This window comes from Bufo gargarizans, chromosome 1, assembly GCF_014858855.1.
Source record: "Bufo gargarizans isolate SCDJY-AF-19 chromosome 1, ASM1485885v1, whole genome shotgun sequence".
Lineage (NCBI taxonomy): Eukaryota > Metazoa > Chordata > Amphibia > Anura > Bufonidae > Bufo > Bufo gargarizans.
The window spans coordinates 289,234,838-289,259,957 of record NC_058080.1 but is presented as its reverse complement, the minus strand read 5'-3'; the positions used below and the strand labels follow the sequence as shown (position 1 = coordinate 289,259,957).

Sequence of the window (25,120 nt, the reverse complement as noted above, 5' to 3'; positions counted from 1 at the left end):
ATGCCAGGGGATAAGTGCAGACCGAAGTAGGATACAGCCCTCCAAATATGGTGCTGTGCTGTGTAAAGATGATAGAAGGAATGTTACTTTTGCCTTAGAGCCTGATGGCTATGGTGAACTCTGCCAAACAAATGAGCTCATTTGACTTGAGCTTTTAAAGATGTTCGCACAATAATGCTTTAATTCTCCACAACAGCCCCCTTCATGGCCCGCTCCGAGGCTGCCATCTGTGTGTGCACTGTACTGATATCCCCAGGTTTATGGATCATATTCCCTTCTGCTTTTTATTAGCGTGCACAAGCAGTGATCAGAGTAGCTTAGAAAGGTAGCCGTCCCGTGTCTCCTGTCGCTAAAAATGTACATTTATTAAATGCTGAAGTATTATGGACCTTATTATGGAAAATTAATACAATATGCTGTTCTCCTGCTTCATACAAATAGCAAATCTAAAGGAAGACCCCAGTTTCTTAGTAAATCTGGTGGAGGCCATAGCCATTTTACTCAAATACATCTATATACACCACAGGACAGCACAATATACAGTTCTAACAGCATAAACTGCCTCCCTAGAAGTTGCCACGTACGGTCATTGTCCTTCTCCGGTTGTCTCTTATGAAGATATGCAGGAGGGAACTGAGGAGGAGACCTAGGCCACAGCAGTGAACCAAACATACAGGAGAATATAGTGCTACATATCGATTACCTCCAGTGATGTCTCCTCTCATGAAGACATTATTTTTCTATTAATTTTCCATTCGGTCCAGACTGCCATGATGACTTCTTTTAGCCACGTTTCCTCTCTGCAGAGAGATTCCTCACTTTTCCATCACCCTCCCCAATACAAACTCTTCATTCTGGTGCCCCAATTGTCATCCTACTGCCACCCTCAGTACTGCACCCCCCAGTGCACCCAAATACTGAAGAAAAAATAGTTCACCAGTCTGAAAAATGCCCCCTATTGTGCAGTAATAATAGTGCCCCCCTCCAGGTACTCTAGCAATAATAATGTCCCCAATAGTTCCTTCAAACAATAATAAAGTCCCATGTTGTGCCCCCATTTAAAAATAATGCCCCTCCCTCAGTTTCCCCAGTAATAGTAAAGCCTCCTAAAATGCCCCCAGTAATAATAATGCTTCTATAGCGCCTGTATCAATACTGATGCCCCCAATAATAATAATGCTCCCTACAGTTACCCCAGTAATATCAATGTCCTCTAAAATATCCCAGCAATAATAATGTTCCTATAGTGCTCCAAATATTTAAAACAAATGCCGCTTTAGTGACCCTAATATTAAAAATGCCCCTGTACTGCCCCAGTATTTAAAAAAAAAAACACCGTAGGGCCCAGAGTAATGCCCCTGGCCCCTATAGTGGCTCAGTATTAAAAGTGCCACTTACGGTAGTTCCCCCAGTAATGTCCCCTTTTGCACACTGTATGCTCCCCAAGTGGGCAAGTTGTACAAAACAGGTACTTTCTACCTTATGTGTCACCCCTATTTCCTCATAGATCATAAGCTCTTGCAAGCAGTTCTAACTTTGAATTGTTGATTGTCCAAATACCCTACCGGAAAACTTTGTAAAATCAGTTTTGAGTAACTTGAGGGGTGTAGTTTCTAAAATGGGGTCATTTATGGGGACTTTGTAAGCCCCACAAAGTGACTTCAGACCTGAACTGGTCCTTAAAAAGTGGGTTTTGGAAGTTTTTTGGTCTTCCCTGCACTGACCACTAGAACAGTCACAATAGACTGACCTCCCTGTCAGTTGTGCTGTGTAGACTGGAATAGAGTCAGCAGAGGGTGACAGTTCAGGTGTATTACAGGATATCTAGAGCAGTAGCACCACGTACCTTAGTGAATGATTACCTAGAAACAAAGTTGTAAAGTGCTTGGAGTGGACAGTTATACCCTATTGAGTGTTAAACAATTCAAAGTTAGAACTGCTTGCAAGAGCTTATGATCCATGAGGAAATAGGGGTGACACATAAAGTAGAAAGTACCTGTTTTGTACAACGGTCCAGCTTTCTAGAACAAAAAAGAGAGTATGTAAAAAGCTAGATGACAGTCACCAGCGGTATCTGTGTATATTCATACTGTATGCTGTATATAGTGCATTTAATTGCATGTGGCGTGGGAGATAATGGATCAGGTTCTGAGAAATAATGTTAATGGAGGTTTCTTTTAACCCCTTTAGGACACAGCCTAATTTCACCTTAAAGGATAACTGTCACACTTAGACCCTAATTTCAATTTTCATATACCGTATGTAGTTACTAATAACATGATATTCCAGAATCCATTACTATTAGACTGACTTACCCCATATTTAATAAGATTCAGCCCTGAGTAACCAGTCTGCATAAAACTGCAATTTCACTATTCAATTAAGATGGCCGCCACTGCCCTCACCCTGAGGCTAATCCCGCCTGCCCTCACTAGCCAGTAACAATAGCCCCCCAAAAGTGTCAGTAACCAGAGCCCTCCACCCTAAAGGGTTAATATCCTGCAGCACAAAGGCGTCCTCTTACCACATGTTGCTTTCATTTATACACTGAGCAGACGGCAGATCTCCCTTCCCTGGTCTGCGCTGCTTCAACTCTACTTCTACAGCTCTGCTGAGTGAGGGAGCGTCTGCCAAGCGCAGAGAATGGGAGACGTGCACACTGCCCAGGCACTGTTATCAGCTGCTGGGGAGGACCTGGCTCTAATCATTACTTACAGTCCCTGGCTGTCAGTAATGTGACCTTGCACGCTGCGTGCTTCTGCGTCCTCCGTCCTTCAACACATAGACGGACCATGCCTAGCAACCTGATTTTAAGCACAGGTAAAAGTAGGCAATACAGGGAACAAAAACTGTGGAATTAGGGGGTAATTGAATACACAGTGAAAAGTTTAAATAGGGCCACCAAGGAGATATTAATCACCACAATCCAATACTCAAAAAAAAATAAAAAATATGACAGTTATACTTTAAGGACTTGGCCATTTTTTGTAAATCTGACCAGTGTCACTTTAAGTGGTGATAACTTTAAAACGCTTCTACTTATCCAAGCCATTCTGAGATTGATTTTTCGTCACATATTGTACTTCATGACACTGGTAAAATGAAGTAAAAAAAATCATTTTTATTTATAAAAAAATAGCAAATTTACCTTTTTTTTTTAAATAGCAAATTTCAAAGTTTTAATTTCTCTACTTCTATAATACATAGTAATACCTCCAAAAATAGTTTTTAATTTACATTCCCCATATATCTACTTCATGTTTGGATCATTTTGGGAATGATATTTTATTTTTTGGGGATGTTACAAGGCTTAATTAGAAGTTTAGAAGCAAATCTTGAAATTTTTCAGAAATTTTCAAAAACCCAATTTTTAGGGACCAGTTCAGGTCTAAAGTCACTTTACGAGGCTTACATAATAGAAACCACCCAAAAATGACCCCATTCTAGAAACTACCCCCCTCAAGGTATTCAAAACTGATTTTACAAACTTTGTTAACCCTTTAGGTGTTGCACAAGAGTTATTGGCACATGGGGATGAAATTTCAGAATTAATTTTTTTTTGCCAAATTTTCAATTTTAACCCATTTTTTCCACCAACAAAGCAAGGGTTAATAGCCAAACAAGACTGTATCTTTATCGCCCCGACTCTGCCGTTTACAGAAACATCCCATATGTGGTCGTACACTACTGTACGGGCACACAGTAGGGCGTAGAGGGAAAGGTGCGCCATATGGTTATTGGAAGGCAGATTTTGCTGGACTGGATTATTTACACCATGTCCCATTTGAAGCCCCCCTGATGCACCCCTAGAGTAGAAGCTCCCTAAAAGTGACTCCATCTAAGAAACTACACCCCTCAAGGTATTCAAAACTGATTTTACAAACATCGTTAACCCTTTAGGTGTTGCACAAGAGTTATTGACAAATGGGGATGAAATTTGAGAATTTCATTTTTATGCCAAATTTTCAATTTTAACCAATTTTTTCCACTAATAAAGCAATGGTTAACAGCCAAACAAGTGTATCTTTATTGCCCTGACTCTGCCGTTTACAGAAACACCCCATATGTGGTTGTACACTACTGTACGGCCAAACGGCGGGGCGTAGAGGGAAAGGAGCGCCGTGTGGTTTTTGGAGGGCTGATTTTTATGGACCGGTTTATTTACACCATGTCCTATTTCAACCCCCTGATGCACCCCTGGAGTAGAAACTCCCTAAAAGTGACCCCATCTAAGAAACTTTACCCCTCAAGGTATTCAAAACTGATTTTACAAACTTTGTTAACCCTTTAGGTGTTGCACAAGAATTATTGGCAAATGGGGATGAAATTTAAGAATTTAATTTTTTTGCCAAATTTTCAATGTTAACCCATTTTTTTTACTAACAAAGCAAGGGTTAACAGCCAAACAAGACTGTATCTTTATTGCCCTGACCCTGCCGTTTACAGAAACACCCCATATGTGGTCGTACACTACTGTACGGCCACATGACGGGGCGTAGAGGGAAAGGAGCGCCGTGGGGGTTTTCGAGGGCTGATTTTTATGGACCGGTTTATTTACACCATGTCCTGTTTCAACCCCCCTGATGCACACCTGGAGTAGAAACTCCCTAAAAATGACCCCATTTTGGAAACTATAGGATAAGGTGGGGGTTTTGTTGGGACTATTTTTAGGGTACATATGATTTTTTGGATTGCTCTATACAGGGCCGGTTCAAGGATTTTTGCCAACACAAGCAAAGCTACATTTTGGCGTCCCCCCCCCCCCCCCTCCCTCGCAGCTCACCTGGCCCTGGTCCCGTCTGCAGCAGCTAGCTTCTCCCCTGTGTGGTCCTGGTATCTTCTCTCTGCTTCAGACAATCGCTGGTTTGAGGACCGTATTTTTCGCCCTCTAAGACACACCTAGGTTTTGGAGGAGGATAATAATAAAATTAAAAATTCCATTACACCTCATGTCAGACCAGCAATCAGACCCCCAATGTTAATCAGACCTCAGCTCACAGCCCCAATCAGACCCCCAATGTTAATCAGACCTCAGATCAGACCCCCTTGTCAGACATCAGCCCCCATCCATCAGCCCCCCATGTCAGCCATCATGCCGCCATGTCAGCCATTAGCCCCCCATGTCAGCCATCAGCCCCCAAACATCATGCCCCCATGTAAGCCATCATGCCCCCATGTCAGCCATCAGCCCCCCATGTCACATTTCTCCCCCTCCATGTCACATTTTTCCGCCCTTCCCCAGGGTGCGCCCTAAGGCAGCCGCTTGGTCTGCCTTATGGTAGCACCGGCCCTGGCTCTATATTACATTTTTGTAAGGCAAGGTTAACAAAAATTGAAATTCAGAAATTTCATCTCCTTTTGCCATTAACTGTTGAGGAACACCTAAAGGGTTAATAAAGTTTTTGTAAAATCAGTTTTGAATACCTTGAGGGGTGTAGTTTCTTAGATGGGGTCACTTTTAGGGAGTTTTTACTCTAGACGGGCATCAGGGGGGCTTCAAAAGGCACATGGTGTCAATAAAAAAAGGCCATCAAAATCTGCCTTCCAGAAACCATGTCGGTCCTTTCCTTTTGCACCCTGCCTTTTAGTGATACAGCAGTTTACGACCACAAATGTGGCGTTTCTGTAAACTGCAGTATCAGGGTAATAAATATTAAGTTTTGTTTGGTTGTTAACCCTTGATTTGTTGCCAGAAAAAACAGATTGAAATGGAAAAGTGCCAAAAATAGATGTTTTGGCAGCGTTTAAATTTTTATTTTTTTAACATGTTAATCTGGTGGGTTAGGTCATGGGGTATTTTTATAAAGGAGATTCTTACGGACGCGGCGATACCTAATAAGTCCACTTTTTTTACAATTATTTAGGTTTTAGACTATATTATCCTCTTTGATACAATTTTTTTTTGTAGTGGCACTATTTTGGGGGCTATATGACTTTTTGATCGCTTGCTATTAAACTTTTTGTTATGTAAGGCGACAAAAAAAATCTTTTTTTGCACAGTCTTTTTATTTATTTATTTTTGGACCGTGTTAATCTGGGGGGTTAGGTCATGGGGTATTTTTATACAGGAGATTATTACCGTCGCGGAGATACCCAATTTCTATACTTTTATTAAATTATTTTTGTTTTTACAATTTTTTGGGTTCGTCCCTTCTTTCCAGTATGGGGGACCACACCTGGAAAGTGTTGGCCAGGGACGATCCGGCCGCCTACAGTTCCCGAGGTACTCCGGCCTGCACTTTCCCGGTACGAAAAGATCAGGGCCTTGAGGACTGCCTCATAGAACTAAAGGAATGTCCCTGTGTTGCCAGCGCTCCGGGACAGCACAAAAGAGTTGTACATGGCAACCTGCACCAAGTAGACCGCAACTTTTTTGTACCATGCCCGGGATTTGCACATGTCATTATATGGCTTGAGGACTTGATCAGAGAGATCAACTCCTCCCATATACCGATTGTAGTCGATGATACAATCGGGCTTGAGGACCGGTACCTCGCACAGGGACAGGGGGGATGCCGTTACCATGAATTGTGGACAGTACAAGGACATCCCTCTTGTCCTTATATCTGACCAGCAACAGGTTTCCAGTGGTAAGGGCACGGGTCTCACCCCTGGGGATAGGTACCTGGAGGGGGTGGGCAGGGAGGCAGCGTTGATTTTTCCGCACGGTCCCACAAGCGGATGTAGATCTGGCGGCAAGGGACTGGAACAAGGGGATACTAGTATAAAAGTTATCCACGTAAAGGTGGTAACCCTTATCTAGCAGTGGGTGCAAAAGGTCCCACACAAGTTTCCCGCTAACACCCAGAGTGGGGGGACATTCTGGGGGTTGAATACGGGAATCTCGCCCCTCGTACACACGAAACTTGTAAGTGTACCCTGAGGTACTCTCACAACGTTTGTACAGCTTCACGCCATACCTCGCCGACTTTGAGGGAACATACTGGCGGAAAATGAGTCTCCCCTTGAACGCAATGAGAGACTCATCAACCGCAACCTCCCTTCCAGGTACATAGGCCTGTACAAATTTGGCCCCAAAGTGATCGATGACCGGCCGTATCTTATACAGACTGTCATAGGCAGGATCACCTCGGGGGGGACATGCTGCATTATCTGAATAATGCTGACATTTCTGGATGGCCTCAAACCGGGAGCGTGTCATGGCCATACTGTAAAGTGGGGTCTGGTAGAGGAAGTCCCCACTCCAGTAATGCCTGACACTAGGTTTCTTGACTAGGCCCATATGCAGCATGAGGCCCCAAAATGTCCTCATCTCGGCTGCACTGACCGGCGTCCAGCCACCGGGCCTAGCCAAAAAGGAGCCCAGGTGTTGAGCAACGAACTGTTGAGCGTACAGGTTTGTCTGCTCCACCATTAGATTTACCAGTTGGTCACTGAAAAAATTACTAAAAAAGTCATATTCAGTGAAGCCCACTGTGGAAATCTGGATTCCTGGTTGGCCTACAAAATCAGGACTCACGTGCTCAAATCGCTCTGGGGTACACCAGACAAGTTCACCAGCAGGGGGCTCTGGTGGATTTAACTGGTGGGCCGGAAAACTAGTACGAGCCCCAGAGCTGCTGGTACTAGGCTGGGCCACAGGGTCCCTAACATGGCGGTCCCCTTGCTCCGCCTGGCAGCGTCTCCGCCGCCTTGGGGGCTCATCATCATCGCTAGATGATGAGGATGACGCGGAGGACAACAGGAAAGTGGGGTCATCCTCGTCCTCACTGGGACTCTCTGACTCGGAGGCAAGCTGGGCGTATGCCTCCTCGGCTGAGAACGTCCGGCGGGCCATAGGGGAGTGTGTATGTGCGTGCGTGTAAATCTTTATTTGGTGTGCGTGTGTGTGGGGCACGGGTGTTCACGTACTCAGCCTAAGCCTAACAGACACAAAAAAAAAGACTAACTAAAAAAAATCAAAACCGCTGATCAACCGTCCGAAGTTGATCGGCGGTGGGGTGTGCGATGCGTTAACAGTGCCGCCCACAGTCAGCGTACGCACACAAAAAAAAAAAAAAAAAAAAAAAAAAAAAAATGCCTGTGCCCCAAAAAAGTTGGGGGGGGGGGGCAGGGGGGGGCAAGCAGCAGCACCCCTGGGGGTTCTAGGGTCACACAGCTGTGCTGTGGACCCCAGACACCCTACTTAGGGTGATGCAAGAAAACTTTTTTTCACCACTAACTTTCCATTTATTTTCCCTGTCTAGCCCAACCTTTCCCTATACTTTCCCTATACTTTCCCTAATTACCTGCTGATAAAGATGGGGGTGCTGGGGCACAGATCAGGTAATGGGGGGCAAGGATGGGTGCTGGGGCACAGATGGGGTTGCGATCCACACGTGCAGGCAGCGCTCCTCTCTACTCGGGCTCTGGACACAAAAGGAGGAGGAGAGGAACGCTGCTATCATTTGAATCTCCTGCCGGCCCGCCCTCCTACCAATCAGAGGCGATCCTGAGCCATCTAGCCAAGGTGCCTGCTCAATGATTTGAGCAGGCACCGGGTTCCGATCACTGCCCGCCGGGCGGCGGTGATCGGAACTATACATGACGTACCGGTACGTCATGTGTCCTCAAGTACCAGGACAAGATGCCATACCGGTACGTCATGTTTCCTGAAGAGGTTAAGCAGGCTGATAATCTGCCCATTACTAACATCTTTCAATGATATAGCATGCTGACTGGTGCTCATTTGATACATTTAGTGTCAAATGAGCAGTATATGGCCCGAGGCTGCTGAGGACAGTGATTGGCTGCAGCGATGTATGGGATATCACCGCTGCAGCTACTACAATACATCACTGGCTTCTGCCTGGGCTAAGAAAGGAGAGGCACAGCTGGAGCATGCTGGAAAGTTAAGTAGAAGTCTTTTATTATCAGGACAGTTTGCATTAATAAAATAATAGGATTGACCTGCGCATAGTGATGCCACTGACCTAAAAAGAGGCCACAACACTGTCTTTTTAAACAGCTGATTGGCAGGGATGCTGGGAGTCAAAGTTGTAGTCAATATATGATATAAGGATATTGGATTAGGAGCTGTGGAACATGTACTATTTAAAGAGGACTTTTCACCAGTCCTGACATTACATTTTTTTTTAGATCGGCTGCTCTGTTACCCCTGCTGTGCCCCCCATTCTGGTTTTGCTTCCTGTATGCTAATAGCATCGGTACAGGCAGGAGGAGACTGACGTGTTTCTCCGGGACGTCTCCTTCTCCATGGCTGTGACTCACTCCACTGCGATTGGACAGTTCACAGTCAGGAAGAAGGAGACACCCCCTGAGAAAAGATGGCGTCTCCTCTTTCCTGTATGATGCTATCTATTAACATACAGCGTGTGAAACCAGAACCTCTACTAATAATGCCCTACAGTGCCAGGTACTTATATTGTAATGTCAGGACCAGTGAAAGGTCTTCTTTAAACAATGGGAGATACAGTACATATGTGATATAGAATCAGTTTGACTATTGTCAGTACTTATATGGCATTTTTATAGAGAGTCTACTCTGAGCTGATCTCTACATCATCCCAAAAAAGGACTTCTATGGTAACTAATGCCTGAGGCTTTTAGAGCCGTTACACAATTTCCTTGCTACTGGATTCATTAAGTTGTTCCCACACTTCCTCCAGGACTCATGGAACTGCTTATTTAAATGGTTTATTAGTTGTCATATGTTGAGATTTCCCCCAAAAATGAACCTTTTAGTGTCTATTGTGTTGCTGATATGGTGTTGCCAATGTACATGAGTCCATAGACCAGTCATGTGAGGATAGTAATTAAAACTACAGAAATATAAAACTAAAGTTCAGAAATATGACACCTACTACATTTATTTTCTGTATTGGCAAAAACACAAAACACTTCTGAAGTTCACAATATCATTGGAGGAATCTTTTCTCAGCACAGTCATTTAGAGCTACACAAATGTATATTAAACCTTACGCCTTTTAATAGAGAGGGATACAGGCAGTTATAAAGAGATGCAGTATCTATGTGGTGGAGAGGAACTATAGCCCTTTACATGGTAATCCCACGCACAGCAAGCCCTAGTAGCATCAAAACAAAGGTGCTGCCCAGAGTTGGGCAAAGTAATAAAATGAAAAAACTCTTTTAAACTATAGTGGCATAGTCTGGTGAAACTCAAATATATGTACGTTTTATTGAAAAACTTTCTCATTCTGCATTTGAGTCTGGAGGGTGGTCTCACTCAGTGACTGACAGTTTTATGCTCTGTACACACAGGAGTCATGATATGATCCATTATGATCAGTTATTGTCCGTTTGAAGGATGCACTATTATATGTTATGTTCAGTTAGGATTGCTAAAAACAAAATTTATATTTAAATAATTAAAAAACCCTGTATACAGTATAATGTACTGTACAAAAAAGAGGTTTGAAGAAATCCAGCTCCACTTTGATAAAAGAATGTAAATTTATTTTGCTTGCGGTAAAATCTCATCCATCAGTTACAAAAATAGTAGTCTTGTCTACGCGTTTTGGGTAGCCCGAAACGCGTAGGCAAGACTACTATTTTTGTAACTGATGGATGAGATTTTACCTCAAGCAAAATAAATTTACATTCTTTTATCAAAGTGGAGCTGGATTTCTTCAAACCTCTTTTTTGTACATAATTACCCGCTGCCTGACTCGGGTCATCTGTGCTCACAGCTGAAAAAAGGGGCAGGTGAGAGCTGCTGAACTTTCTTTTTCTTTAGTATAATGTACTGGAACATTGTATTAAATATGGTGGGCCCTATAGTAAGCACGTAGATGATATTTATATACAGTACAGACCAAAAGTTTGGACACACCTTCTCATTCAAAGAGTTTTCTTTATTTTCATGACTATGAAAATTGTAGATTCACACTGAAGGCATCAAAACTATGAATTAACACATGTGGAATTATATACATAACAAAAAAGTGTGAAACAACTGAAAAAATGTCATATTCTAGGTTCTTCAAAGTAGCCACCTTTTGCTTTGATTACTGCTTTGCACACTCTTGGCATTCTCTTGATGAGCTTCAAGAGGTAGTCACCTGAAATGGTTTTCACTTCACAGGTGTGCCCTGTCAGGTTTAATAAGTGGGATTTCTTGCCTTATAAATGGGGTTGGGACCATCAGTTGCGTTGTGGAGAAGTCAGGTGGATACACAGCTGATAGTACTACTGAATAGACTGTTAGAATTTGTATTATGGCAAGAAAAAAGCAGCTAAGTAAAGAAAAACGAGTGACCATCATTACTTTAAGAAATGAAGGTCAGTCAGTCTGAAAAATTGGGAAAACTTTGAAAGTGTCCCCAAGTGCATTCACAAAAACCATCAAGCACTACAAAGAAACTGGCTCACATGCGGACCGCCACAGGAAAGGAAGACCAAGAGTCACCTCTCCTGCGGAGGATAAGTTCATCCGAGTCACCAGCCTCAGAAATTGCAGGTTAACAGCAGCTCAGATTAGAGACCAGGTCAATGCCACACAGAGTTCAAGCAGCAGACACATCTCTAGAACAACTGTTAAGAGGAGACTGTGTGAATCAGGTCTTCATGGTAGAATATCTGCTAGGAAACCACTGCTAAGGACAGGCAACAAGCAGAAGAGACTTGTTTGGGCTAAAGAACACAAGGAATGGACATTAGACCAGTGGAAATCTGTGCTTTGGTCTGATGAGTCAAAATTTGAGATCTTTGGTTCCAACCACCGTGTCTTTGTGCGACGCAGAAAAGGTGAACGGATGGATTCTACATACCTGGTTCCCACCGTGAAGCATGGAGGAGGAGGTGTGATGGTGTGGGGGTGCTTTGCTGGTGACACTGTTGGGGATTTATTCAAAATTGAAGGCATACTGAACCAGCATGGCTACCACAGCATCTTGCAGCGGCATGCTATTCCATCTGGTTTGCGTTTAGTTGGACCATCATTTATTTTTCAACAGGACAATGACCCCAACCAGCGCATCCCACACAGGCAACATGCAGCAAAGACTAAGGCCGTGATCAAGGTCCCATACTAGGACCGAAACGTTGGCCAGTCTGTGCAAATTTCATTCCTGGATGCTGACAAAAATGAAATGATAAATGATGAAATGAAAAATGATATGAAATGAAATTATAAATTTTCAAAACTACTAAAAACGAGTGCCGTGGTTTCCTTCACTAAATGACCCCAAACACACCTCCAGGCTGTGTAAGGGCTATTTGACCATGAAGGAGAGTGATGTGGTGCTGCGCCAGATGACCTGGCCTCCACAGTCACCGGACCTGAACCCAATCGAGATGGTTTGGGGTGAGCTGGACTGCAGAGTGAAGGCAAAAGGGCTAACAAGTGCTAAGCATCTCTGGGAACTCCTTCAAGACTGTTGGAAGACCATTTCAGGTGACTACCTCTTGAAGCTCATCAAGAGAATGCCAAGAGTGTGCAAAGCAGTAATCAAAGCAAAAGGTGGCTACTTTGAAGAACCTAGAATATGACATATTTTCAGTTGTTTCACACTTTTTTGTTATGTATATAATTCCACATGTGCTAATTCATAGTTTTGATGCCTTCAGTGTGAATCTACAATTTTCATTGTCATGAAAATAAAGAAAACTCTTTGAATGAGAAGGTGTGTCCAAACTTTTGGTCTGTATTGTATGTGTCCACACCATACTGCTACAGGCTGATAAGTACAGTATGTTACTGGCATGTTATGGATTACACTTCATCACCACTTGATCCACATGCTATGAAGTACATCTCACAAGCCTTTCACTGCATGGATTTTCTTAGTTATTAGTTTAGTGAATAAATGTTTCTCATTTAATGCTTTCAGGGTATACGCTTTGATCCAGAAATTCCTCAGACATTACGGTTGGAGTTTGCGAAAGCAAATACAAAAATGGCCAAAAGCAAACTTGTTGGAACCCCAAATCCCAGCACACCTCAACTGAACAATGTACCTCAGTTTATCTCCAGGGATCAATGTAAGTATTGGGTTTCTCTTTTGTATTCACTTATATCTTTAGCCAAATAGAAGTTTGTTTTTTGGACCAGACAAAAGTTATTCCATCAGACTGTGTCGCCTTTCATGAACTTGGATCAGATGTAATATACAGTACGTTTAACACTAGCCATATTATAGTTTTTATAGCGGGAGTACATAGAGTATAATAATATACTATACATATTTACAAAACTTTTCTGGGAGAGCTCAAACTATATGGCCAGCATAGGTCTTGAGTGGTGATTTCATATTGGAATCCTGTCTGATATATTCTTCTGAATAGATTTAAAGGCACAGGATTTTGTGTCCCCATATAATCCAACAATATAATATGCTAGACCAGGGATACTGAATTGACAAAATTGGCAAATCTGGACCATGGATGCCACCTGCATGGACCCCTGCATGTCCTTATTTCAAATGTATTTGCACCCCCAGGTGCTGATGCAAAAATAAGCTAGGTTAATAACAAATACTAACCTGATGGGCCCTTTAGGATTTAATTATATGAACAATATGAGCGTGTTCTTGTGAAAATGTATTGCATTGTTGTAATTTGTACATTGTGATGATATATGCTTGTGACTTGGATACACACACATACATTTTGCAGATGCGCACCCTTGTCACCACATAGGCTAGAGGAAGTGCAAGTCAGCACAAAATGGCTGTTGCCTGTGTGTCCTACGTCAAACAATCCATATGCCACTGAAGATCATGGCCATCAACAGGTCTCCACAAGGTCCTGCACATGGAACGGGCAGGAATGTTTCCCCTGTTGAGCACTGAAATATATTCCCTGGATAAAATACCAATTAAAGTGGGAGAGAGCATCAGCAATAACATTATTTCAGTACATGGCAAGCATGAAACCAAATATGCCGCTGTAAACAGATAAGGACCAATTGGTGCAACAGACACAAAACGTGAAGTGAAGATAATGTTAAGCTTATTAATGCACTACACCACACTCTAATTATCCTACCAAAAACATTTTTCCCTCCAGAAGGGTCAGGTTCCGGCAGAAACCTGACTCTTTCCAGGAATCAAGCCATTAACTCACGTACAATGATTACCAACAACTGCACCAAAACCAGAAGAGCTGCATCTGTAAACAATGCCAACTACTGAGGCCACTAGTCAGGAGTTGGCATTGTGCCCTTTATCAGGAAATCCAATATAAGTCCGAATGCAATTGCCGTGTGATACGGTTATCCTAGGAAGGCCACCTCATGCCCTCTGTTGCCAATCCCAAACAAATGCAAAAAAAACTGCCCATCACGATATCTTTGCATGTAAAAACCAAATGACCCAGGAGGGGTTGCATCTGATAAAGAGTAACCTTCATAACTCACCAGAAATTATTTACCAGGTTCTGCAAACGGCATTCCTTGTCTTCAGGAAGCTGTAACTTCATGATCACTGTATCAATTTCATTGCCCAAGAAAGACAAAACAGTGATCGAGCCCTGAATCTTCTTCTCCAGTAGCACCAGAATTATCAGGGGAAACAAACAAAAAAAATCATCCAGATAATGGGTGATGCTTTTACAACCATACTTATAGCATACAACCCATTCCAGGAAGGAGCAGAACAATTCGATATAAGGGCACAGTATGGAACAACCCGTAGGACTGCAGGCATCATAGTAATAATAGCTCTCAACAAAACTCCTTTGAAGATGAAGACAATCCTGATGGACCAGTAACAGTCAGAATACACATACAATGCCAGATTTTGCCAAAAGGGCCTCTCAAAGTAACGACATTGGCCTGTCAAAGGAAACATAAAATATGGAGGAGTCCTCTTCTGAAATACTCTCATTAAAAAATTTGCCCTTCGACTGGGAGAGATCAAACGGAATTTGCCAGACTTTTGCTTCTTGAGAACCACCACTATGTGGGAACCCCGTGGAAGGATTAATAGGGCCAATAATTCTACTAAAAATACACCTGAATTTTCTCCTGAATAACTTGGCGGATCTCTATTTTTCTGCAGAAATGGGTGACCTGCTGAACTTGAAGGGAATAAAAAGCTAGTAACTGAAATAAAATCATAATTTGGCTGCTGCATCTTTATTAGGGTGGCCTTGTCGTAGAGACATATACCTGGGTCCATCTACTCACCTTGGACTGCTGGATTTCCACGTAATTTGGAATAGGGGTGGGGCAGATAATTGCAGCATGAGAGCTACCTCCAGCCTCCTGCGTATACCAATATTTGAACCCACCAGGACTAGACGAGGACAGAGGATCCACTACTGGTGCAGAACAGCCTTTCTACCACCTTGGGTATGGAAAAGGACCAGGCTCGCTGCCCTGGAAACACTAGGTTTCCACCTCTTGCTTCTTCAATAAGCATATCTGCCAAACTCACAGATGTGTCCAACGGCTTGTTCAATGACAATGGGGAACACCACTAAGAGGACCTGGATCAATGACTATGCCCGAAGGACCTGAAACATATTAAATGTGTCTAGAACGCCTCCTGCATCTCCCCACTGGATGCTGCCAGTGAAGCCTGTCTGAGACTGGCGACCCAGGGGGAGTAAAGTGTGCACTGTAATAGTAGTCCTAAAGGTGACACTGCAGGAACAATATTAGGGGAATCCAGGAAGAACAGTGGTGTGCAAGAATTAGAAGCAGCACTTTCCATAACAGGTTTGGGACAGGGGGAGTAGAAGGATCCTCTGCTGCAGAGGAAGTGCTGACTAGAGCCCCACTAACACGAAGGGCCACATTGCACGTGAATTAGGATTGCTAGACAGGGTAAAGAGCGCCAGATTGCAGAACAGGAAGACAAAAGTAAGGGGACATCAGAAGCTCCTGAGCATGATAACGTCGTAGCAGTGTGACTCTATGACCGTGTGCAGCAATCTGTTGAGGAGACGCGAGACGGAGAGGAGTATAGGTGTGGCAGTAGCGAGGATGGCGGTGATCGTATAGCTCATGGTGGCACCCTCTTCTTTGAAAAATATCTCAAGCTCAGTCAGATTGAATGGAGAGCATCTGTGAACAGCAATTTTCAAGTTTTGCCACAAATTCTCAGTGGGATTTAGGTCTACCACTTCATTGTAGCTGTATGTTTAGGGTCGTTGTCCTGCTGGAAGGTGAACCTCCGCCCCAGTGTCAAGCCTCTCTACCAGGTTTTCCTCCAGGATTACCCTGTATTTTGCTCCATCCATCTTCCCATCAACTCTGACCAGTTTCTCTCTGTCCCTGTTGAAGAAAATCATCCCCACAGCGTGATGCTACCACCACCATGTTTCACAGTGGGGATGGTGTCTTCAGGGTGATGTGCAGTGTTAGTTTTCCACCACACATAGCATTTTGCATTTAGGCCAAAATGTTCAACTTTGGTCTCATCTGACCAGAGCACCTTTTTTCACATGTTTGCTCTGTCTCTTACATGGCTTGTGGCAAACTGCATATGGGACTTCTTATGGCTTGCTTTCAAAAATGGCTTTCTTCTTGCCACTTTTCCATAAAGTCTAGATTTGTGGAGTACACTACTAATAGTTGTCCCGTGGTCAGATTCTCCGACCTGAGCTGTGAATCTCTGCAGCTCCTCGGTAGTGACCATGGGTCTCTTAGCAGCTTCTCTGCTTAGTGCTTTCCTTGCCTGGGCTGTCAGTTTAAATGGACGCTCATGTCTTGGTAGGTTTTCAGTTGTGCCACAATCCTTCCATTTTCAGATGATGGATTGAACAGTGCTCCGTGAGATGTTCAGAGCTGGGGAACAGCTATAGTTATACAGAGAATAAATTACACACAGGTGGACTCTATTTACTAATTAGGTGACTGAATACAAATGCATGCCACACTTTTCAGATTTTTATTTATAGCATTTTTTGAAAACCGATGCACTAACACAGGAGTGCTACATACTTGCGTTAAAAAGGGCCACCTCGATGTAAGGGCCCGAAATGTTCTAATGACTGCACGTTTTATGGCTGAATGAAATAAATTATACGCATGTAAAAATATGTCTAAAGTTCTTGTTTATAAATGTAACCCTTTAGCAAGTCACTGCACATGGCCTTTAGGAGGCAGAAAACTGGTACTAAACCTAAGGGAAAAGCAGGAGCGCCTTGGTTACCACCTGCCTCCAGAGCACTCTATGGTACACTTTTAGTGTACCATAGCCTCTAAACTCAAGGAAAGTTATGTTAGTTGTATCAGAATTGACCAGCTTCTAAATTATAAGTGGCTCCTTATGCATGTGATATCTCAGCAATGCAGGTACAGTATGTTGACACCTATTAGTCTCACTTTTGTCATTGTTTCATCATTCATAAAGATACTGGAGTGACTCATGAAAACAGTGGTCACCAGTCTCATGTGTTCATCTCTCCACTGGCCCTTTAATTGAAAATATGAGGTCTTCTTTTATTAGAGCTATTCTGACCCAGATGGGAAAAAAATGTCTGTCATTCCAGTCTTTTACAGTCCATCTAACTGACATTGTTATAAAATGGATGAGGAGAAGGATAGGAAAACACAACACTTTCTTGACTGAAAATCACTACATGTAACATTACTTTGTCTTTTGTAAGCTACACTTGTTATGACATACAGTACAAAATAGATGCATTTTTATCAAGATGAAATCCCATTAAAGTCAATGTTTTCAGTTTTGATAAACACTGCAATTGACAAAGGGATGGATAACAAATTTAGGTTTGAACAGATTATAAGAGTCTAGACATAAGAAGCAATGATGTCTTTTGGGAAGTTTTATTTCAGCATGAGCAGTGGGAAGATGTATAGCAAGGATCTACAGGAATCGATGATGCCATTTAGTACGGGTCATTATACCTATTGCTGCCATAATACAAGTGCACAAATGCACCCATATCATGTTTGTGGGAAACCCACCTAAAACAAAGTGAATCCCCTTTGTATAGTGTACTACTGTATGTTTCCCATCGGTTGGGCTCCCATTGATCACGAGCTTAACTTTTTAGTTCCTTAAACTTGGTACTATCCCTTTGATGTTTGGCTCTGTTGCAGCAGTTCTTTATTGTAAAATGTTTGAACTCTCTCGCTACACTTATCCATATTACTACTAAACAAATCTAACCAGTCACCTTTTTAAAAGTCCCGTGATTAAATAATTTTGTCTGTTAGATCATACAAAAATAACACGTTTTTAGTTGAAATCATTTAACTGCTTTTTATTTTTTTGATCTCCTCTAAGAACATCTACCTCATTTGTTTAGGGCAGGAGCAGTTTTGTTTATTATTCTAATTCAACTATTGTTACATTTTGTACCATCTAAGTAAAGTCATATTTCTTTTTGAGACAACCCCTTTAAGAACATTCTGTAATTAGACAAACTAGAGTTTGTGTTTCTACCTATCTATCTACACATCTCATACATTATCTATCTGTCATGTCTTGAAAGTAAGACATTGACACTTTTTCAGAGCAGATATTCCTGGTCTGTGTACTGTATGTCAATCCTGCATTCACCTCAGCATGCGACCTGAGATAACTATGATGATGTGCCAGAGCAAACAAACACGCAGATGGACTAACAGAAGAGTGTTTCTAATGCAGCAAGTCACTTGCAAAATGTCTTATGCTAATCATAGAATCAGATAGGCAAGTGGTGACCCAAAAAAATGCAATTTACAGTTGTTGCCTTCTATTTGTAAGTATGAAAAATTTCCAAGAGACAAAGCCATGACAGCTGGAGAGACCACATCCCCCACACTGCCCTGTGATAATTAGGAAATGTGATCCCATTTTGTGATCTCAGTGAGCTTGACAGGAATGTTTTGGTGAGCCAATTATGAAGTCCAGGGTGAAGGATTCTAGCTGATGACCTCACATTAGAAAACCTTTTTTATGGGAAAAAGGTGCAATAATAACCAATATTTATTGTGTATTAAAGACTCTATATATATCTATATATATATATATATATATATATATATATATACATTCTACTAATACATTTGCTGAAGAGATTCTTACCAAAAATGAAATGTGGCAACTCATAATTTTATTACATGAGCAATAAGGGAGCCTGTATGCATTTTGATCAGATCTTGTTCAGGGTTTTTTTTATATACAGTTTTGAAGTTAAAACCAAGAGTTGATCATAAAGGGATAGAAAAGTCTAGTTCTCTTCTTTTTTTTCTATCCACTCCTGGTTTTAGCTCAAAAACTGCATCAAAATTGGAACATGTACTGACAGCCTTAACCCCTACCCACTATAAATAATTTCCATTTAATTTTTTTCCTTCCCACTTTCCAAGAGCCATAACGTTTTTACTTTTCCTTTCACATACCTGTATGAGGTCTTGTTTTCTATGGGAGAAGTTGTATTAATGGCACTATTTAACACCTTTCTCATATCCATCGTACATGTAGATTAGATGTTAGGTCTTTAGAGATGGTGCCCGCTCTGGAGCTAAGCAGGCGCCATAGCTGCTGAATGCAGACATTCGGCGGCCGAGTCAATGAGCAGCGACAACGCCGATCATGAACTTTTAACCTCCCAGATGCTGTAGTTCACCAGAACCACTGCTCTCCCTGTGACTGAACCTCTCCCCCTCAACGAGATCCAAAGAGACATTCGGTTTCTATGGAATGGTAAATCATTGCTTGGAATAAGTGATCTGATGATTGCATGTTAAAATCCCTTAGTGGGACGAAACATAAATGTAAAAAAAAAAGTTTTCACCGTTTAGGGAATGCCGTAAAAACAAAACCCGTAAAATAATGGTGGAATTGCTTCTTTTTTTTCTAATTCCGCTCTATTTAGATTTTTTTCCAGCTTCCTAGTACATTATTTGCAGTATGAACTGGTGCCATTAGAAAGTACAATTTGTCCTGCAAAAGTGAGCGGAAAAATAAAAAAAAGTTATGGCTCCTGTAAGGCTCAGAGTAAAAACTAAAAACAGAAAATCACTAAATCAGGAAGGGGGTAATTTTATATCACATCTTGAAAAACAGGAAAAATTCTTGTGGGTTTAAATAAAAAAAAAAGAATGCAATTCCGACCATTGTTTTTTGGGGTTTTCTTTTTACATTTACTGTGTAAACCAAGAATTTAAAACGGAACCTGTCAGCGGCAGAAGCCATCCCAAAATGCCAGCAGTACCTTCAAGTAGCCGGCAGTGAGTTTCTAATGATGAAGTCATGATGAAGGCAGCGGCCTCCTTGCTTCAAGTCAAGGTAACCGCGCCCCCTTCCCAGCCCCTTCGCCTGTGACTGACACCCGGCTGTTCGGCAAAGCCAGCTGGCTGTTGGGCATAAGCGCTGTTAGTCACATGTTAAGGGGCAGGGAAGGGTGCGCGGTTACCTTGACTTGAAGCCTGACTGGAAAATAGCGCGGATGGAGGATAAAAGAACATTTTTCATACTTCTGACTCATCAGAATGCAGTAAGAAAATAATCATTTGAAGGTACTGCTGTCGGTTTGGGATGGGTTTTGCCGCTGACAGGTTTCCTTTAACATTTTATGGGAGCATTAACCATGCTGGCTTAATACTTTTATATGTTAATAAACTGGACTTTTTTGACACAAATTATCATTGCCTTCAAAAGGTCTCCAACTGCCATGACAACAGATTTTGCCGCAGGGGCCCTTTCCTTCTAACTAACCACTCAAATTCCATGGTCACTTTTGACTGCAGCATCTAAGGGTTTAAATACTGGGATCAGAGTTATCTACAGTTCTAGTCACTCTGGTGGGTGGCAGCTGTACTAAACAGCCAGCACCCGCCATATAGTTGCCTTCCATCATTGGTGTACATTTATATCAAATGTTGGGAAGGGAATAATGTATTTCCAATAAAGTTGTCCATTTAAAATTCTGTAGTTCATTAAAGAGGTTGACCCATAAAAATATTGTTTATAGTTATATCCAACACATAATTATGAACATGTTTTACATTTGCACATCTTAAATGCTTATATCTCCAGATATTCTAGGAATAATGCTAGCATGGAGCCTCCCACTTTTCTATTGAACAGCCTTTCTGTGTCCACCTCAGTAAATGTGCTGAGGTGGACACATATGCTCAGTCTAGCCTTTGTATTAACTGCCAGAAATGGCTATTTACAGCAGGGGCGGATTAAGTGCATGATAGGCCCGGGGCTGTCTACCCAACTTGGGGCCCCCCCTCCATTTTAGTTTAGTTTAGTTTTTTTTGTATGAAGAGGCTGCGGTGCTTCATGGGCGCCACAGTCTCTTCTTAGGCCATATGACATCTTCAGACTAAAAAAAAAATACCCCAAATTGGGTCCTAATTACTGAAAAATGTGGTCGTCAAATTTAAAATACATATAATTGTAATAAAAAAGACATGGAGGAGAATACAGCACCACATACCTGTTACATCCAGTGACATCTCCTGTCATGTAGATCTTCTCTTTCCTCTTCTCCATTTGACCCAGACCACCATGTCAAATTCTTTTAGCCGCATCTCGTCTCTACAGTTTGTAACACAGACACGTTAGATTTCTAAATTTTTCCATCAACCTCCTCATCCTGGTGTCCCCACAGTGTCATCCTGCCACCCCCAATACTGTGCCTGTTGTGCTCCCCAATGCCCCAGGAACTATACTGCTGAAAAAATAGTGACCCTGATAGATATCATTGGGGTAATTTATCAAACTGGTGTAAAGTAGAACTGGATTTCCAAAAGAGCTGTCAAATATGAAAGGTGGAATCTGATTGGCTGCTATGGGCAACTAAGCCAGTTCTGCATTACACCAGTTTGATAAATTACCCCAAATGTTCCTATAGTGTCTACAGCAGTTATAATGTCCCCTAGAGACCCCCAGTAATAATAACACCCTCTATTGTGCTCCAGGCAATAATCCCTGTATAGTGTCCCTAGAAATAATAGAATTGCCCCTATAGTGCCTCCCCAATAGCAACACCCCCATATAGCAATTTCTGGGCCTGGGGCTGCCGACCCGAACGTCCCTATTGTAATCCGCCACTGATTTACAGTGCCTTGAAAATTTATTGATACCCTTTAAACTTTTCCACATTTTTTCACGTCACACCCACAAACCTAAATGTATTTCTGGGGGATTTTATGTGATAGACCAACACAAAGTAGCAAGTATTTGTGAAGTGAAAAGAAAATGATACATGGTTTTCAAAACGTTTAATAAATAAATAAAAATCTGGAAAGTGTGGCGTGTATTTGTATTCACCACCACCCATCCTCCACAGCTGCAAGTCTTTTGGGGTATGTCTGTACCAGCTTTGCACATCTAGAGGCTAAAATGCCCATTGTTCTCTGCAAAATATGTGTAGTTTAAGCTTAGTTAGATTGGATAGAGAGTGTCTGTGAAAAGCAATTTTCAAGTCTTCCCACAGATTCTCAGTAGGATTTAGGTCTGGACTTTGACTGGACCATTCTAACACATAAATATGCTTTGCTCTAAATCATTACATTGTAGCTCTGGTTGTATGTTAGGGTCATTGTTCTGCTGGAAGGTGAACTTCCACCCCAGTGTCTTTTGCAGCCTCTACCAAGTTTTCCTCCAGGATTGCCCTGTATTTAGCTCCATCCATCTTCTTATCAACTCTGACCAGCTTCCCTGTTCCTGCTGAAGAAAAGCATCCCCACAGCTTGATGCTGCCACCAACATGTTTCACGGTGGGGATGGTTTGTTTAGGGTGATGTGCAGTGTTAGTTTTCACCACATGTAGCGTTTGCATTTAGGTAAAAAAGTTCAACCTTGGTCTCACCTGAAACAGAGCACCTTCTTCCACATGTTTGCTGTGTCCCCTACATGACTTGTGGTAAACTGCATATCGGACTTCTTATGGCTTGCTTTCAAAAATGGCTTTCTTCTTGCCACTTTTCCATAAAGGCTAGATTTGTTAAGCACACAACTAATAGTTGTCCTCTGGACAGATTCTCCTACCTGAGCTGTGGATCTCCTCCAGAGTGACCGTGGGCCTCTTCGCTGCTTCTCTAAATAGTGCTGTCCTTGCCTGGGCTGTCAGTTTAGGTGGATGCCCATTTCTTGCTAGGTTTGCAGTTGTGCCCAGTGGCGTAGTGTGGGTTGCCAGCACCCGGGGCAAGCCATGTATTGCGCCCCCCCCCCCAACCTGTGTGACCTAAAGTCTGGGGTCAGGATGCGGCAGGGTGGGCCAAATTCTCAATCCACCCCCCAACCCTACCGTGAAACAAATATGTGGATGGAAATTACATACATCACTAAAAATTATACAGTATAATACAGCACCACATACCTCATCCATCCAGTGACATCTCCTGTGATGTAGACTTTCCTCAGCGTCTTCATTCGGAGATAAAACCGCCATGATACCTTCTTTCAGCCGCGTCTCATCTCTGCAGAGTTTTATTATTATTAGTTATTATTATAAATAATGGCCCCCTCTGTATAATATATAATGGTGCCTCTGTAATATTAGGATATATAATGGGCCATTATATATCCCAATAATACGGAGGGGGCCATTATATATTCTAATAATACAGGGGGGTCAGTATATATAGTAATTATACAGAGGGTCCATTATATATCCTAATATTACAGAGGGGTCATTATATATAATAATTATACAGAGGGGCCATTATATATTATACAGAGGGGCCATTATATATAATAATTATACAGGGGACCATTATATATTATACAGGGGGGCCATTATATATTATAGTTATACAGAGGGGCCATAATATATAATCATTATTCATTATATAAGGGGGCCATTATATATTATACAGGGGGCCATTATATATTATAGTTATACAGAGGGGCCATTATATATTATAGTTATACAAGGGGCCATTAAATATTATACATAGTGGCCATTATATATTATAATTATACAGAGAGGCTATTAATAATGGGCCCTATGTAAAATTCTAATTTATAATGCTCCCCCTGTATACTTATTATATATAATGGCCCTCTGTATAATATATAATGGCCCCCTGTATAATTATTATATATAATGGCCCCCTTGTATAATATATCATGGCCCCTCTGTATAATATAAAACGGTGCCCATTCTTTCTAAATATACCAGCCTCCTTTGTATCTCTTCTGCCCACCTCCATATTGCCCCCAGTACTTACATAAAAAAAATAAAAAATACTAACCTCTCCATCACCTCTTGTAGTCTTTGCTTGGGCGTTTCGGCGCAGGCAGTCAGGAACACATCACCGTGCCCTCCTGCGCCGCGTCATCACGTCATCTCGTGAGACCCGGCGCAGGAGGTCATGGTGATATAATCGCGATCTCCTGCTCCATTCTACTGCTTCTTAAAGCTTCAGGCCTGGCCTGAAGCTTATGAGACAGAACAGAGGAGATGGGAGCCATAGACCTCCATCACCCTCATTATACTGACTTCTGCCTGGCTACAATTTGGCGCCCGGGCCCCCCCCAACGCTACTCCACTGGTTGTGCCATACTTCTTCCATTTTCAGATGATGGATTGAATGGTACTCTGTGAGATGTTCAGAGCTTTGGATATTTTTTTTATAACTCAATCCTGTATTATACTTCTCCACAACTTAATCCCTGACCTGTCTGTTGTGTTCCTTGGTTTTCATGATGCTGTGTAATCACTAATTTTCACTAACAAACATCTGAGGTCTTTACAGAACAGCTGTGATACTAGGAATAAATTACACACAAGTGGACTCTATTTACTAATTAGGTGACTTCTGGAGGTAATTGGTCACACTGGATTTTATTTAGCAGTATCAGAGTACAGGGTGCTGAATACAAATGTATGCCACACTTTTCCGTTTTTTTTTATTTATTACAAATTTTAAAAACCATGTATCATTTTCTTTTCATTTTACACATACTTGCTACTTTTTGTTGGTCTATCACGTAAAATCCCAATAAAATACATTTAAGTTTGTGGGTGTAACGTGAAAAATTTTGGAAAAGTTCAAGGGGTATGAATACGTTTTCAAGGCATTGTAGATGTAAGGGGAGTTAAACCTTACAGAAGATTCGTCTTGGTTCTGTTTTGTGTGGCTCCCCACTCTACGATGGCAGAAAGAATCTGCAAGACAAAGTTGTAACTATAAACAGGGTGACAAGGGGGTTTGAACTTGAGTGACATGAGGCAAAAAGCTTACGGTTACAGTCAACAGGCTTAGTGGTTGCAGTCT

At 42.0% G+C, this 25,120-nt stretch overlaps 1 protein-coding gene across 2 annotated transcripts in view; it reads left to right on the top strand.

Annotated features, from left to right (window-relative positions):
* RBPMS (RNA binding protein, mRNA processing factor) overlaps positions 1–25,120 on the top strand; it is a 238,605-nt gene that overhangs the window by 134,996 nt on the left and 78,489 nt on the right. For both annotated transcript variants that reach the window (XM_044304518.1, XM_044304512.1), the window contains exon 5: positions 12,813–12,963. In XM_044304518.1, coding sequence (XP_044160453.1) covers positions 12,813–12,963 — 151 coding nt within the window. The remainder of the gene's footprint in view (positions 1–12,812; positions 12,964–25,120) is intronic.